The 16,204-nt window shown below is 51.1% G+C and overlaps 2 protein-coding genes across 4 annotated transcripts in view; one reads left to right on the plus strand and one right to left on the minus strand.

The window, feature by feature from the left end:
- Positions 1-4,111, plus strand: part of GAB2 (GRB2 associated binding protein 2) — a 206,442-nt gene extending 202,331 nt beyond the window's left edge. For both annotated transcript variants that reach the window (XM_030917233.1, XM_030917234.1), the window contains exon 10: positions 1-4,111. In XM_030917233.1, coding sequence (XP_030773093.1) covers positions 1-144 — 144 coding nt within the window. In that variant the 3' untranslated portion in view covers positions 145-4,111.
- USP35 (ubiquitin specific peptidase 35) overlaps positions 3,731-16,204 on the minus strand; it is a 25,536-nt gene continuing 13,062 nt past the window's right edge. Inside the window, exons 7-12 of one of the 2 annotated variants that reach the window (XM_030917232.1) lie at positions 12,963-13,156; positions 11,311-11,404; positions 10,012-10,118; positions 9,119-9,554; positions 8,267-8,788; positions 3,731-5,702 (exon numbers count right to left, since the gene is read on the minus strand). In XM_030917232.1, coding sequence (XP_030773092.1) covers positions 5,535-5,702; positions 8,267-8,788; positions 9,119-9,554; positions 10,012-10,118; positions 11,311-11,404; positions 12,963-13,156 — 1,521 coding nt within the window. In that variant the 3' untranslated portion in view covers positions 3,731-5,534. Of the gene's footprint in view, positions 5,703-8,266; positions 9,555-10,011; positions 10,119-11,310; positions 11,405-12,962; positions 13,157-16,204 lie in introns of both variants that reach the window. The other variant, XM_010365768.2, reaches the window with a different exon arrangement.

Consider the following 16,204-nt stretch of genomic DNA (forward strand, 5'->3'; position numbering starts at 1 on the left):
CCATCTACTTCATCTGTCACTTCTGATGAGAAGGTAGACTACGTTCAGGTGGACAAGGAGAAGACCCAGGCCCTGCAGAACACCATGCAGGAGTGGACAGACGTGCGGCAGTCCTCGGAGCCTTCCAAGGGTGCCAAGCTGTGACGAGAGGGCTACCGCAGAGCCCAGGGAGGGGCCAGGAGGCAGCGTCTCCAGAGCTGGCCCTTCACATCTCCCCTACCCCTCTTCCCTCTCCCACTGTTCCTTCCATTCACCTCCTCTCTACTCTGCCAGTCTCAGCCTTCAAAGCACTTGACATCAGGGACCCTGAGCCCTTCCCCTGGGAGGTGAGGGCCTGATCAAGGCACCTCCTCTGCCCACTCGGGGCCCAGCTGTGATTTTTATCAGTAATGGCCATGCCTCCACCCACCTTAGTTAGGAGCTATTGCCAAAAAGCATCCTTCAGCCTTTTCCTGTCCTTTAGACCTGACTATCTACCAGATGTTTGGAGGGAAGGGCTGGGGCTCTGAGCCAGATTCCACACCTCATGTTCAGTCACAGCCCTCAGCTATCTTCCCTCCAGCCACTGGGCTACCTCTCCTTCAGTCCCAGAAGACAAGTCTCACTGACCCAGGGAGTCAAGGACCAGCAGACCAAAGTGGATAATGGACTTTTTCATTCCTGTTTTTCTTGGCAGGAGAGAAGCAAGGCCACTAAAAGACGAGATGGTGGAGAAGGAGGCCCAGCAGTGGTCTTGAGGGGTAAAGGACTTAGATGCCCAGATGCAGAGGGAAAGCTGACATCTGCAGGGACCCCCACTTTCAGGCTGAGGCCATGGCAGGACAGCTGCTGTGGGGTGCACAGGCAGGGGATGAAGGATAAAAGGAAGGGAAAACTGACAGTGGCCAACCTAGAGCAGCAAGGAGCAGGGCTTGGAGCTCAGATGGTAGAGATGACAAGGACACTGTGGGATCTGGGTCCCCAAAACTCTAGAGCTGCAGGCCACTCTAGGCCCAAGGGCAGTCCTCTTCCCCAACCCCCTCAAAGGCCCCCACCAGCCCCACCTTGGAAAGCATCACACAGGAAGGCTTGGACCAACCTGGGCGACCAAGCACGTGGGGCAGGAACACATGGTAAAGGAGTGGGGAATATGGGAGGGAGTGTGGTGTGGATGGGTGTGATTCAGGGAATGAGGGGAACCCGGGGACAGGCACAGGCTGGGCAGAGGCGCAGAGCAGTGCAGGGGACTCCACAGTGGGGTGGGGCAGTGAGTTTCTATGTAGTGAGCAGTGCAGTGGAAGTCGGGCACAGAGGTAGCAGACAGATGTGAAGCAGGGGTGAAGGCCGTGTAGCAAGTGGGGAAATATATCCAAAGGGCCTGGGAGTGGGGGAGTGCCCAAGGCAGTGCTTGGGGGTACAGAGTGGAGCAGAAAGTGAAGGAGTGACACGTTGTGCAAGAGTGGTGTGCATGGTGGTGTGACATGAGCACCGTTCCTAGGATGGAGGGACAGCAGGTCAGGCAGGACAAGGAGAAAGCAGGGCAGAATGATGCCTAGAGGACCACATCAGACATGGCTGACAGCTTGTGCCCATGGGCTGTGGCGCATGTCAGATTGCAGGGTAGGAGCGAGTCTGGCCTGGTGCCGGCCCTGGGTTTCCTCATCTCATCCGTCCTCTGTTGCTCTCTAGCATTCCAGGAGCCATGTTGGACTCCCCTCCCCAGGCTTGAAAGGCTATCAGATTAGCAGGGATGGGGTGTAGGGCATCATCCAAGGTTCCTTCTCTTAAGCCTAGGGTGGGGGATCTGAATTTTTTTATGTTGACAGTTCTTGACTAAATTTTCAAGAGTTTCAGAAGCAACAGGACCAGATGTTTCATTCTACCCTGAGATGAACAGACGTTCTTCCTCCCAAAGAGTGACTTCCTGCCATGTTTGATGGGGGCAGCTACTCCCTTCTGCCCCCACTCCCCTTTCAGCTTCCATGAGTATGCATACTTCACCGGACCAATGGCCTAGCCATTCTCTAAGTCCTATCCTGGAAGAAGTTATTTCCTCAAGAGTTGCACCTCTCCTCCTAGCATTAGTTTAGATCAACTCAAGAAGCATTTATTAATGGCTGCTGTGTCCAGTCTCTGGGGTTAAGCACCATCCACACAAGAATCAATCAGACCTTGTCCCTGAACTTGAGATAGTCACAATCAGAAAAAGGACAAGGACATGAGACAGTAGTGATGGCCACCAGAGAGAGACTTTAAATGCTGATGGAGGGCAGAGGAAGTAAAGACTTAGGGAGGTTGGTGCCAGAGGCAGGAGTGGGGTCACAATCAGGGAAGGTGGATTCTAGGAAAAGGGGGTGCCTGAGGTAGGCCTTAAAAGGGGATGAGTCAGATTTTTACAGAGGAGGAGGGCAGGGCTTGGGTCCAGTGGAGGAAGGAAGGAAGGAGAGGCTTGGAAAGCCTTGTGTCTTGGGAACAAAAGGCCTTTGAGCATATGGGTCCAGCCACTCAGAAGTGCTGGGGCCATGCCTTGGTGTTCCAACAAGTGAATGGTAGCAGTGGCAGCACCTACACTGGGCAGAGCCGGCAGGGTGCTGGTTCACTCTGCCCAGCCCTGAATGTGTGCCTTTAAGGCCCTCCGCAAGGGGCCCCATACAACAGAGCTTTTCACTGGTGCCTTCCCTGTACCCGTAGCAGCCACAAGTGGGCCCAGACTACTGCAGCCTCCCATAAACATGTGAGCATGTCCTGAGTGTGCCATGATGTGAGTGGACCTTGGCTGGAATCTTCAGAGCATGACTGAGGTGTTCAAATCGAATCTCCCAGGAGGCCTCCTTCCAGCTCCTGATTCCGGTAACTACCAAAATCCCTCGGGTGCAAGTGTAGGGGTAGAGATGGAAGGATGAGAGGCGAAATTGGCCTTTTCAAAGCAAAGCTCTGGCCCACAAGCCCCAAACTACCAGCCGTGTCTAGCATATCCCTGCCCTCCACTCACTACCTCCCCCAACAAAGGAGTCAACTCAGTTGAAAAAACTGGTCCTTTGGCCTATCCATGGGTCAAAGTCCACCTCTCCTGGGGGCCTGGCGAGGACTGAGACCCTGGAAGCGGGGGGATACCTTCCCACCCAGCTCTGCTTCACACAAGTCCCCTGCCTGGGGCTCTCCCAGGAGCCTTCACCCACTTCCAGCTCCACTTCTGCAAGGCTGAGTGAGAACAATCAGAAATAGGGAGATGGTGTCTCCTTAGGTCCTTGGTCTGCCTGTCTGTGGAATGGGAGGTTGGATTAGATGCACTGAGGTCCCATCCACAGCTGGTGCTCAGCTGCTTGAAGAGGAGACTCCCTCTGTAACTTCTTTCTGGGGGATCTGGATGGCCAGGGGTGGGCAGCACCTATCCCCAGTCCCCTCCTAGCTTGACTTTGGTAACTTCTACATTAAAGTATGCCCCATTCCTAGGACAAAAGCACAACCATTCTGAATTTACTAGAGCATGGGCTCAGCTCATCTCCACTCTGGCCCCTTCTGTCATGGGGACATCTTGGCCCAGAAGCCCCACCCCGTTTCCAGAGCTCTTCCTTCCCCATCTAGGCCTTCATAAAATGCGGGGGAAGTAAGGCTGGCCTCAGGAGCTCTCGAGCCCTTCCGTAGGGGCCATCTTTCTGGGACTTGCCCGAGTGCTCTTTGGGGCCTGGGACCACAAGGGGGCTGCCTGCTGAGGGGGGTCCCCCAGAGATCCAGGCTGTTGTGTGATTTCTGGTGGCATGTGTTGTGTATTTGTTGGCTACTTGTGTCTTGAAATCTAGAATTATTTCGCGCAGACTTGTCGCTATTTGTCAGGAAGAGAAAATGGGCTAGTGGAAGCCCAGTCTTGAGTTCTTGTTACCATTTAAAATTGACATTTAATTTTCAAATCACTGTTGGTGCCTAATCACTTAAGTTATTAATTTATTCTGTTGTATTCTGTTTTTTTAAAAAAAAAATTGTAACATATTTATCCTGTGGGTGGGTGGGGCAGGAGTGTGTTCAAGTGGGTCATGTTTTTGCTGTGGTGACACATGGTACAGGCCTGGAGCTTGCAGGTCCCTTTCTACTGTGGTGTTGGAGCAGGACAATAAAGTCCACTAGAAATGCACCCTGGAACTAGCTGCTGTGTCTGTCTTGTCTTGAGGGGCTTGGCATTGGAACCCGTTCTCATGCCAGTGTTCCATTTTTACTGAGTATTTTACTTGGCTATGAATAAGAACGAATGTTCTCTACCTCAGTCTGTTGTAAAGTGGAAATTAATGATATACTAGCATTTGCCAATCCATCTTTCTTAGGGTCTAGAGATGGGTTCTGGGCGTGTCTACTACTTTCACAGGTCACTTAGGTGTGACATGGGGCCCAACCTCCATGCCTCCATCACAGCCCCTGGGGAAGGAGCTAGGTACAGGCTTGAGAGCTGCCTCCCAGGTGAGTCCTCTCCACGGGCATCACCCCGCCCTCAATAAGTAAGGTAAGTCAGTTCACACCTTTACTTACACCACACTTCAGTAGACGGCTTTCAGCTCCCTGTGGCATCTCACATGTCACCGGGGGGCAGGCTGACTCCTCACCTTACCACCCGTCAGCCTCTCCAGACCCCATGAGAAAAATCCAGCGGCTATCACAGCCCCTGAGACCAAGGAAGAACGATCTCTTGCTAGGCTTCAGAGAACCTAGTTTTATTTAAGAACATGGGTGTCTTCTCTTCGGTTAGAAGGGGCTACAGCAGTGTCAGGGCACTTCACCCAACCTGCAGGTGGCTGCTCTCACAGCTTCAAAGGCCGACTGATCAGAGGAGCCCACTAGCTTCCTCGAGACCACACTTCACGAGGAACATGAACACCTCTGCAGTAAAATAAGGACTCTACCTTAACCAGAAGGGGGATGCAAGTGGTGGCTTCTCAGGCACTGAGGCAGGCTGGGGCGGAGGGGATGTGGGGGCAAAGGCCTCCTGCTATGAGGAACTAGCCCACCGCCATGCAGTGGTGCTTGGTAAGGGGCAGTTCTCGGTCTCTGATCCAGGGCCCTGCTGCTTCTCACCTGATCTTCTCAGAAAGGTACAGACAGTGCAGGTACCCCCATATGAGAAACAAGAGGACAGCCAGAGGTTAACACTGCCCCCTTCTTTGTGCAAGGCTTGGATCCTGCTGTGCTTTACTGTAGAGCAGTCAGAAGGAAAATAGTACTTGATGTCAAAACATTAGAGCTGAGGTCCAGCCCTGTTTCCTGAACATCAGCTCTTCCAGCATGGGGAACCTGCTGGGGAGGGAGGGGGAGGCAAAGACCCATGTGTGCCCATCTCAGCTGCTTCAAGTTAACCAGGACACTTGGGTGTAAAATCTTAATGGGACTGATCCCCTGTGAGAGGGACTTAGGTCTCACTTCCATATCTGAGAGTCTCTGTGTACCCTTCATCAGGCTGAGGACTAAGGTGCCATGAGCTGTACCATCAGGCCTACTACAGGACTGAGCCTGCCTCCACAGCCTCCACCTGGCTCCTGGAGGGAAGGGGTTGGGTTGGCAGCAGGTTCACATCAGAAGACCAGTCTGTGGAAGTCACCACCATTACCCCCTGCAGGATTGCAGCCCCCCGGAGAGCCTTCATCCTCATCCTTGTCTTCATCAAAGCCCCTCCCCCAGTGCGGAGATGTGGGGAGTGCAGAGATGTAGGCCGCCCGGCTCCGGGCCTCCTTCTCCTGCTCCTGGGAACACAGATGAGAGGAAACTTAGAATTCCCACCCTGAAGCCAGAGTTAACCCAGCACACCTTTAAGTGGCTCCTCTGGGTCCCCAGGGACTGGACACAGAGGCAGGAATCAGGGCTCCTAGAGACCCTGCAGCTCAGTGGTCACATCACACCACATGGGAACCTGTCTACAGGCCTCGTGATCACGAGGAATGGGCTCTGCCTATGAGAAAACGCATCCTCCTGCCGCCATGAGGTCAGCCTCATGGAGAGCCTAGCGCCACCCTGCCTTCAACTGGACAGCATGGCAGAAGCTGTCCCTGAGAACCCGCCTCAGGCCCCTCACTGGGCCGCTGCCAGTAAAATAGCACATAGGCTCACGTGGGTAGCATGACACACACACACACACACACACACACACACCCCTCCCAGAAGCATCCTCTTCCCCCTCAGACTCAACTGGTCCCTGTGCTCCTCCTTCAGCACACTTACTAAACAACTGCATTGATAACATGATTCTATATCTAGAAAACCTCATCTCAGCCCAGGAGCTTCTTAAGCTGTTAAGCAACTTCAGCAAATCTCAGGATACAAAAACCACCGTGCAAAAATTGCTAGCATTCCTATACACCAACAAGCAGGGAGCCAAATCATGAACAAACTCCCATTCACAACTGCTACAGAGAGAATAAAATACCTAGGAATACAATTAACAAGGGAAGTGAAGAGAGGACACACATGGAAAAACAGTGCATGCTCATAGATAGGAAGACTCAATAGCATGAAAATGGCCATAGGGCCCAATGTAACAGATTCAATGCTATTCCCATTAAACTACCATTCACATTCACAGAATTAGAAAATATTTAAAAATTCATATGGAGCCAAAAAGCCCATATAGCCAAGACCATCCTAAGCAAACAGAACAAAACCAGAGGCCTCATGGGCCTCATGCCTACCTGACTTCAAACTATACAAGGCTACAGTAAGCAAAACAGCATAGTACTGGTGCAAAAATAGACACATAGACCAATGGAACAGAATACAGAACTCAGAAATAAGACTCCACACCTACAACCATCTTCAAAAACCTGACAAAAGCAAGCAATGGATAAAAGATTCCCTATTAAATGGTGCTGGAAGAACTGGCTAGCCATAGGCAGAATACTGAAACTCGAATATTAAGCATTACACCTCCCTTACACCTTATACAAAAAAGTCACTGAAGATGGATTAAAGACTTAAATGTAAAACCCAAAACTATTAAACTCCTAGAAGAAAATCTAGGCAATACCATTCAGGGCATAGGCCAAGATTTAATGATGAAAACACCAAAAGCAATTGCAACAAAAGCAAAAATATGACAAATGGGATCTAATTAAACTAAAGAGCTTACACAGAGCACAAGAAACTATCATCAGAGTAAACAGACAACCTACAGAATGAGAGAAAATTTTTGCAAATTACCCATCTGACATAAGTCCAATGTCCAGAGTCTACAAGGAACTTAAATGTCCAAAAAAAAAAAAACCCATTAAAAAGTGGGCAAAGGATATGATGAACACAAACTTCTTAAAAGACATTCATGTGGCCAACAAACATATGAAAGAAAAACTCCACATCACTGACCATTAGAGAAATGCAAATCAACACCACGATGAGATACCATCTCAAGTAAGCCAGAATAGTGAGTATTAAAAAGTCAGGAAACAGATGCTGGTGAGGTTGCAGAGAAATAGGAATGCCTTTACACTGTTGGTGGGAGTGTAAATTAATTCAGCCATCATGGAAGACAGTGTGGCCAATTCCTCAAAGACCTAGAGGCAGAAATACCATTTCACCCAGCAATCCCATTACTGGGTCTACACCCAAAGGAATATAAGTCATTCTAATATGAAGATACATGAACATGTATGTTCACTGCAGCACATTTCACAATAGCAAAGACATGGAATCAACCCAAATGCCCATCAATGATAGACTGGATACAGAAAATGTGGCACACATACACCATGGAATACTATGCAGCCATAAAAAGGAATGAGATCATGTCCTTTGCAGGGACATGGATGGAGCTGGAAGCCATTATCCTCAGCAAATTAACACAGGAACAGAAAACCAAATACCACATGCTCTTGTAAGTGGGAGCTGAACAATGAGAACACATGGACACCTGCTGGGGGTGGGAGGGGAACAACACCCACGAGGGCCTGCTGGGGGGTGGCGGGGGAGGGAGGGCTTCAGGAAGAAGAGCTAACAGATACAGGGCTTAATACTTAGGTGATGGGTTGATCTGTGCATCTAACCACCATGGCACACCTTTAAGTAACAAATCTGCACATTCTGCACATGTACCCTGGGACTTAAAGAAAATATAAACCTGTCATTCATTATTCAGTGTCTGTTACTTTGAAGTAAGGGATTAGGTCTGTCTGGGCCACCAGTATATGCCCAGCACTGAGCAATGGATGAATGGGATTTTTAAAAAAGACTTGGAGGGGAAATGACTTATCTAAGCCAGTAGTGGAACTGGACTCCCTCCACCAGGAGATCAGATCAAAGGCCCCACGGCTCAGCTCACCTGTAGGTAAAGGATGTTGTCTTTGGAAATGGCTTCCATCAAGTCCTTGTGCAGGGTGGGCTCTGTTCGGACTCTAGAAGAGCCCGACTCAGCCTCGGGCCCTTCCCTGGGCCGCTGCCGGTAAAAGAGCACATAGGCTGTGTCCTTGGGGAAGAAGGAGGTAACATTGCTGACAGATTCGAAGGAAGAGAAGGACACCCGAGTGTCATTGAACAGATACCACTGGTTCTCGGGCTCTGGCCTATCGGCAGTTCCCAGAGAAGGGGCAGGGCGGGCAGCGCCCTCGCGAGCATAGCAGTAGTAGTGACCACTCTCCGAAGACACTCCAGAGTGTACCACAACGCTGCAGAGGTCATAGGCCTGGCCCCGGCCACCCGCCAGCGGTAGGCGGAGCAGCAGGGGGATGGAGACGTCATCCAGGATCTTGCGGCGCCGCATGGTGCGCAGGTCAAAGGAGAAGCGCAGCAGTGTGAGGATGAGGTAGCGCGGCCCTTGGCTCAGCTCCACCACCTTCTCAGCATCCTGCAAGGAGGCACACGACTCGCAGTAGTAGCGGTTTTCTGCTGTCAGCTTCTCGGGGGACAGGAAGTAGTTGACCAGGTCCAGGACAGAGCGGGAGCCCTCAGAGCCACACATCTGCTCCCCGGAGGGGATGGCAGCATCCGGGTGGCTCCCCGCTCCCAGGCTGTCTTCTTCCTTTTCCTGCTCAGCCTCCTTTTCTGTCTCTTTCTCCACCTTCTCTTCTACCTCCTCCTCTTTCTCCCTCTCTTCCTCCCCTCTGGTGCTTTCCTCCTCCTCCCCCGCTTCTTCCTTCTCCGTTCCCTCCTCCTTCCCTTCTTCATCCCTCTCTACCTTTTCCTCCTGACTGCTCTGCCCACCAGCTTCCTTGGAGTCCAGGCCTTCAATGTCCAGGCTGGTGGGGGGGGTATCCCCTGTGATGCAGTGTTTCCTTTGCCTCCGAGGACCCACCCTGCCTGGCCCCTGTGCACTGGCTGTTGGGAGCAACTCCTGGGCTGTGATGTCTCCTGTAGGGCGCATCACAGAGCCCAGGCGGCGGCGGCGACAGCGCTCAGGAGGAGGAAAGGCGAGAGAGAGGTCCGTGAAGGCCTCCTCCCGGGAGGAGACGTTGAGGCAGCAGAGACAGCAGATTCGAGTCACTATCTTGCCTCCAAACATTTTCTCCACAGAGGTTGAACTTGGGGCCAGCGGCTCCTCGGGCAGGGAGGGCGAGCTGGACTGCTTGAGTTTCTGGCAGATCCTTGTGCCTGTTTTCTCCTCTTCGTGCAGCCTGGGGCAGGGAGCAAAGTCTCTATATGTACATGTGGGTCCCCTTCCAGGGCACTCAGCTTATCCATGCCCATCTATCTTCCCCAACAGCCACAAACACGTACCAAACGCTCACACATCCACATATGTGCTCACACAGCACGCTTGCTAGACTCACCCACACACCCTACATAAAGACTTGCTGGAGCTATGTAACGTGCTTCCATAGCAGTGACAAAGATGCACAGCCCAGTGTGCAGATGTACATGATGACCTCCCAGAGGTCACTTCCGTTCAGCATCTACCAAATCTCCCTCACACTCAGTCCCTGCCCTTCCAGCACACCCCTTCTCCAAGCCCTCCACATGTTCGAGGCAGCACACTTATTCCCCGGAAGCTGCAACACAGCTCAGAGGTACTGAGCTTGCCCCCAGGGACCTTCTAGACCTGGAGCCTTCGCGTGGCCCTGGCCCCCTTACCGATCCAGCAGGTACTTCAGATACTCTGAGCAGTCCTGCTGGGTGCCAGGACTGAACCAGGGCGTCCAGGATGCAGAAAGGAAGTTCTCTGGGGAAATGGCAGGCCGCTAGGACAAGGCAGGTGAAACGCAGGGTCAGGAGCAGGAGGCCACTCACCAGCCAGCTCTGCACAGGTTAGGCCTGACGGTCTACCTCATACCCTCGGCCTCAAACTTCCCAGCCTCCTCCATGAAGTCCTCCCCGCTTTCTATTGTCCCCGACCCATCCCAGCCCACATGTCTATGCCTCTGAGCAGGGCTGAGCAGGGCATGGGGATCACAGAGATGAACGAGCCTCTAGGAATCTGCTCTCCCTGCCTCCACTCACTGCCATTCTCTCCCGTCAAGATGAGTCCCAGATACAGCACCGCCTCTTCCATGTGGTCTTCCCAACCCTCCCTCACTGACCTTTCCCTTCCCTCCATGAGCCAGGGAGGGATTACTCATCTCTGTGCCCCCACACAGAGCTTTGTATAATCCCTGGCCAAGGGCTTTGGGCTCCATGAGGGCAGAGATGGTGTTTGTTCTGTTCACCTCTGTACTCTCAACAGCTCTCAGGCTGCCTGGCCATGTGGGTACTCAAAAATGACAGCAGAATGAAGCAACATGCTGTGGTGTGACTGTGTCCTCCAAAAAGCATGTGGTGGAAACATAGTCCCCAGAGAAGCAGTGTTGAGAGGTGGGACCTTCAAGAGGGGAGGAGGTCCTGAGCACTCTGCCCTCATGAATGTATTAATTCCCTATCACAGGCCATCTGCTTTCCCCAGCAGTGCACATGAGACAGGAGCAGTTTCCTGATAAAAGGATGAGTTCACCCCGCTTTCCCTTCTCATGCATGCTCTCACACTGTGATGCCTTCCACCACATTGTAATGCAGCAAGAAGGCCCTCACCAGACACAGCCCCTTGATCTTGGGCCTCCCAGCCTCCAAAACTGAGAAATAAATTTCTCTGTAAATCACCAAGTCTCAAGTATTTGGTTATAGCAGCATAAGATGGACTATGGCAACACCATAATGCGATGGACTGAATTGCCGAAGGGGGAGATTGGGCAGCACAACACGGGACAGGGCTGAAGGGGTCCTCCTCCTGCCCCAGCAGGGCACTAAATTAGCTCCATATGCCAGCCCCGCTGGGGGCTCAGCTACTGACATGGGAGATGACAGCCAGATGCAGGCAGGTCCTGGGGAAGGGAAAGGTGTCCGTGTCGGGGCCTGACCAGAGCTGCCTCTCCACCCCGTTCTGACTCCCCCTACACTCACCTGGCTGTGCTCTAGGAAGCCAAAGAGCCACTGCAGCTTGGTCATCAGCGGCTGTGAGTTGTTCTCAGTCAAGCGGAGCACACAGTGTCTGAAGCTTCAAAACAAAGCAGGGGCACCCAAGGTGAAGCCGTGGGCCCCCAAGGAGTCTCTAGTCATGCATGTCACAGGCAGCCCAGAGCCTCCAGGCCAAAGGCAGAACAGATACTTCTACCCCAGGATGGAGCCAGAGGCCAGGGACTGGGGAGGAAGAGCAGGTGAACAACTCAGGTTGGGGTATCTGAGGTCAGGAACACAACAACAGACAAGTTTTGGACAATGAAGGGTACAAAGGTGACCCTTGTAGCCCCTTCCAGCTCTGAGACCCATAACTTCAGGACTGAAAGATTCAAATGTCCTAAGGTCCTGTGGTCCCAGGGTTCTAGGGTTGGGACATGCCACAGGATCCACGCCAATATCATCCCAGCCGCAGCAGCCCCTCGCACTCCCTTCTTAGCTGCCTGCCTGGGGAAAGACATTTATCCGCCTCCAGAGCAGCAGGCCCTGCTCTGACCTGGGCCCTCCAATCGACTCCTACAGCCCCTGTGAGGGCCCTGGCCGCTGCCCCTAGAGCCACCTCAAGCTGTTCCCCTGCCTTCCAATGAGGGAGGCAGAGGTCAATGAGAGGAATACACTGAAAGAAGAGGACCCTGTGGGGATGGGTGGACTGGCTCCTAGTGGAAAGGGTCTGATCCTATAGGAGACAGCTCCCCTCCCTACACGAACATTCTCTGGAACAAGCCAATTCCCAGGCTGCAGCTTATTTCTTGATCTCACAAGCAGCTCTGGGCAGATTGCCCATGCACTCTCCAAACTCAGCCCACTGCACGGAAGAGCCCTAGGCAAAGTGTGGGCCACCTGGCTGGTCTCAGTCCAAGGTAAGGTCAGAAGTTGAGTGAGCACTTAGAAACATACATAGCATTTTAACATCACAACGACCATACAAGCATGTGACCGTTTTTCTAGTAAGTCATTTTGTTATATTTTACCAAAGTAATATTCTGCAGCAGACTGGAATTGAGAAAAGAGAAACAAAACTAGCCCTTCACCAGGCATTTTGAGAAGAATGTGCAGCAGCCTTGGAGATCAGCTCCAATCTCCTCCCACTGAACTGACGCTCAGAGAAAAGAAACTGACTTGAGGACATACGATAAGCCAAAATCAAAGCTTATTTTCACTGAATCAAAGCTGAAACTTTGATCTTTTAAGTAAGCCATAAGGTAGATAGGTGGCCATAGATTATAAAGACTGTGTTGGTTTCATTTTAAAAGAGAGATGTCTAATACCAGGACGGGTGGGAGTTCTACTCTGGAAGACAGAATCTACCCCCATGGACTCCAGGAGAAGAGTCAGTGATGTCAGCCAGCCCAGAGCAGACCCCCTTCCCAGTGCTGCCCAGCCCCTCAAGCCCCTTCTTCAGTTCCCATTCAGTCCTGACCTACTGCCTTGGCAATGGCCTGAGGCTCTCAGTCCCCACAGACCTCAGGGAATCATGCCGGCAATGCAAAGCAAGGCCCACCCTCTCCAACCCCCGCCCCCCACACCTTTCCACCTGTCATCAGGGAGCCCAGAGGAGAGAAGCAAGGGCAGACAGGGAATTCCAAAGCAGCACCTACTCAGATGCCATGAACAAGGCCTGAAGGATGCTGTTGACATAGCACGTGTTGCCCAGGTTGATGAGACCAATCTTGCCCGTGTCTGACTTGGCCATGAGCCGGGGATAGAAACCTGCCAGCTCGCTCTTCTGCGAAGTCCAGGCATCCTGCCCTAGCAGCTGCTTGATGCGGTCCTCATTGGGAACGTGGAGGTCCTGAGGAGGGAATAAGCAGGCAGGCAGGATGGTAGGCACCAGGGTCAGCTCAAAAAAAAATCACCTCTTCTGGGAGGCCTTCTCAGATACAGCCAACCCCATGACCTCCCAGGCACCCTCCCCCCACCCACAGATGTTCTGGGGTGTGTGTGAACAGTCCCCTGCTTCCAAACCCCTTCAGTTGACATATGGGCTGCCTCCATGGTCTTTCAGGTCATGACTGCCTTAAGTGGCATAATTCCCATTTTACAGATGGAAAAAATGAAGATTCAGACAGAAAATAACAGTCCAGGGTCACTGTCAGTAAGTAAAGAATATGCATGTTCTTAAAAGAGCTCAGGCAATGCCAACCCTGGCCCACAGGCCAAATCCAGTAATGTCAGGATGTCAATGCCAGCCCCGATCTGGTCCATACTAGCTGTCTGGTGGTGGTGAGGCTCTCTGATTCAGTTTCCTCATCTGTCAAGTGAGGATACGCCTACCTTGTGTCAGTTTGGCATCCTACATTTTCATGGTGCGGGCACACAACGATGTGCCCATTTCCACCTTTTACTTTTAGATTTGCAGAATCAGCTTTCAAGAGAAGAGTCACCTCCCCAAAACTTGACCCTACAGTCAGGACAGTGGGCAAATCTCTGGGATCTGAGGTATGCGTCTTGGTCCTTAGCATGCTTCCCATTCATTATCTGTGTCACATCAAACAGCTGCACCTAAGAATACCACTGAGCACTAGTTCTAATGATGCTAGAGGTATCTTCCAAAGAGCAACATCTAAGCACCACGTCCTGCTACTTAGATTTCAGCAACATTCCTAACGGTTCCTCTAGCCCTGGTCTTATTTCCAGATCCTGGCCACAAGGCCTTAGATTTGTCCAAGGCTCCACAGAGCTTCAAAACAGCTCGGCATCCAAAGCCCTCGTCTTCCCAGTGCACATCCTGTGGCTCCCACAAAACGTCTTGCTCACCCAGTGGGGTTTAACACTTTTGCTCATTCACCTCCCAAGATCATTTCTCAGGTAATTTATCAGAGCAGTCAGTCACCTTCTCACAGATGATTAAAAATACACACACATACCAAGGAGATGCCAGCAGAGAGACAGATAAGATACAGGCTCAGTATCTTCTTCGTCCCTTCCTTTTTGTTTTCATGATGCCCTATCTAACGCCCTACTTGTCTGCCCCCTTACCCCACAACATGAACAAATGGAGGCAAAAAGGCAGACAGAACCCCACACATCTGTGCACACACAGAGAATATGCAAAAATATCCATGCTAGGAACAAAATCAAATGCCATTATTCCCAAAGAAGGTAACTTTATACTCAAGAAAATAAAAACTTCAAAATCACTTAAGAACCTAATAATGTTACTAGAAACTGACATGTGATGGCTCCCTTGGCAAGTACCACAGCTCCCAGAGAAACTGCCACAACCTGATACATCTGCCTAAGTCAGAGAACTTTCCAGAGCTTATTTACAAAGGTATATGTACAAAAGGATGTACTCATAGAACCCATGCAAAATAATTTTATAAGCAGTAAAATCCTATGATTTGCTGCCTCGCCTCTCAAACTGGCTTGTACGAAGGAGTGTTCAAAGCCACAGAACAAATGTAAAGCCATCTTTCCTAACATTCAAAGAAAAATATGGAATATTAAAACATGTTTATAATTACAACATATATACTTGAGTCTTTGAGATAAAGGGAGGTTGTAGAGAAACTCAGAGCTCATGTCAGGCTGCTTTGGGTGAGTTCCCCTCTCTGACGTCAAGTACTTGGATGGAAACGTTCGAGAAGCCCAGATCTAAACCGAGTGGCTCAACCTAGTTTTCAAGGCACTGCTCTGCTGGTTTTTCTCACCTCCCTTCCCCTCACACATTACCACCAAACTAACCTCACACGTTCCCACTTCCATGCCTCTCCCTCCGATGTATCCAGAGTGTCCTTTTCTAGTCCCCATCCAGCAAGATCAGACTCCTGTATCCCCTCTCTATGAAGCTTTCCAGGATCTTCTCAAAGCACGGGGTCCTTGAGAAGGACTGTATCTGTATCATCTTATAAAGCCTAACTCCCTGCCCCTACTGGTACAGGTATGTGCAGACTCCCCTCGTCCCCTGGATCAGACAATCCATGAGCCTCTGCTGTGCAAAGCCTGCATCTCATTTATCATGGGTTTTCCTCAGTGCCCGGGGCAGGGTCCCTCCTCTCTGCCTGCACCTTCATTACAGCATTCTCCACACTACCGTGCTGCTCAAACAATATCCCACTCATTCGCTCACAGACATCTACTAGGCACAAAGATCAAAAGGACAGGGTTCCTGCCCACAGCAGCTCACAATCTAGCAGGAAACAGACCCAGCCACAGCATCTCCAAGCTTTCCTCCTACCTCCCTTTGCATGTAGAAACCCTTGGGCAACACACCTGACACAGCAAGGTCCGCTTATCCGCCTCCACTGTCGGGGCTCTTGGCCGATCATGGCAGCCCCTTCCACTGGAAGTCAGCTTTGATTATCAAAAGTTCTTTCTCGTGTCTAGTTTGAAAAACTGAGAAGATCTAAGTAAATAGCAGAAGTTTTGTTTATTGCATCTACCATTCATGCAGGATTGTTCCTTTGTGTGTTTTATAATTTTTGCACTATAAACTCATTTTCAGTAGAACTTTACCTTTATGGCTTGATTTATGTCTTTCTACCAGGTTACCCGTGGGTACTACAAGTTTATGACTACTTTTAACATGGGGAAGGGCCACAACCCCCAAAATGATATTAATTTGAACCCCTAAATCCACATGAGAGCAGGCCACTGATTACATTTTTCCCCTAAACCAGAGCCCAGAACAAGCCAGAAAAGTTCCCCTGATGTCTATTTAAAACCATGTACGTATTTCCCCCCAGAGCATTTTGTTAGTGGTAAAACCTTTCTTGGGTCCTGGCTTTAGTGAGCTTCTTAGTGCTAACTCCCTACTGGGGATAGGCCCTAAGTCTCACCTCCTGTCCCCACCAACTCAAGCCCCTTTGTGACTGAGACTGGCCATCTCACCCACGCG

This window comes from Rhinopithecus roxellana, chromosome 15 (assembly GCF_007565055.1).
Source record: "Rhinopithecus roxellana isolate Shanxi Qingling chromosome 15, ASM756505v1, whole genome shotgun sequence".
NCBI lineage: Eukaryota > Metazoa > Chordata > Mammalia > Primates > Cercopithecidae > Rhinopithecus > Rhinopithecus roxellana.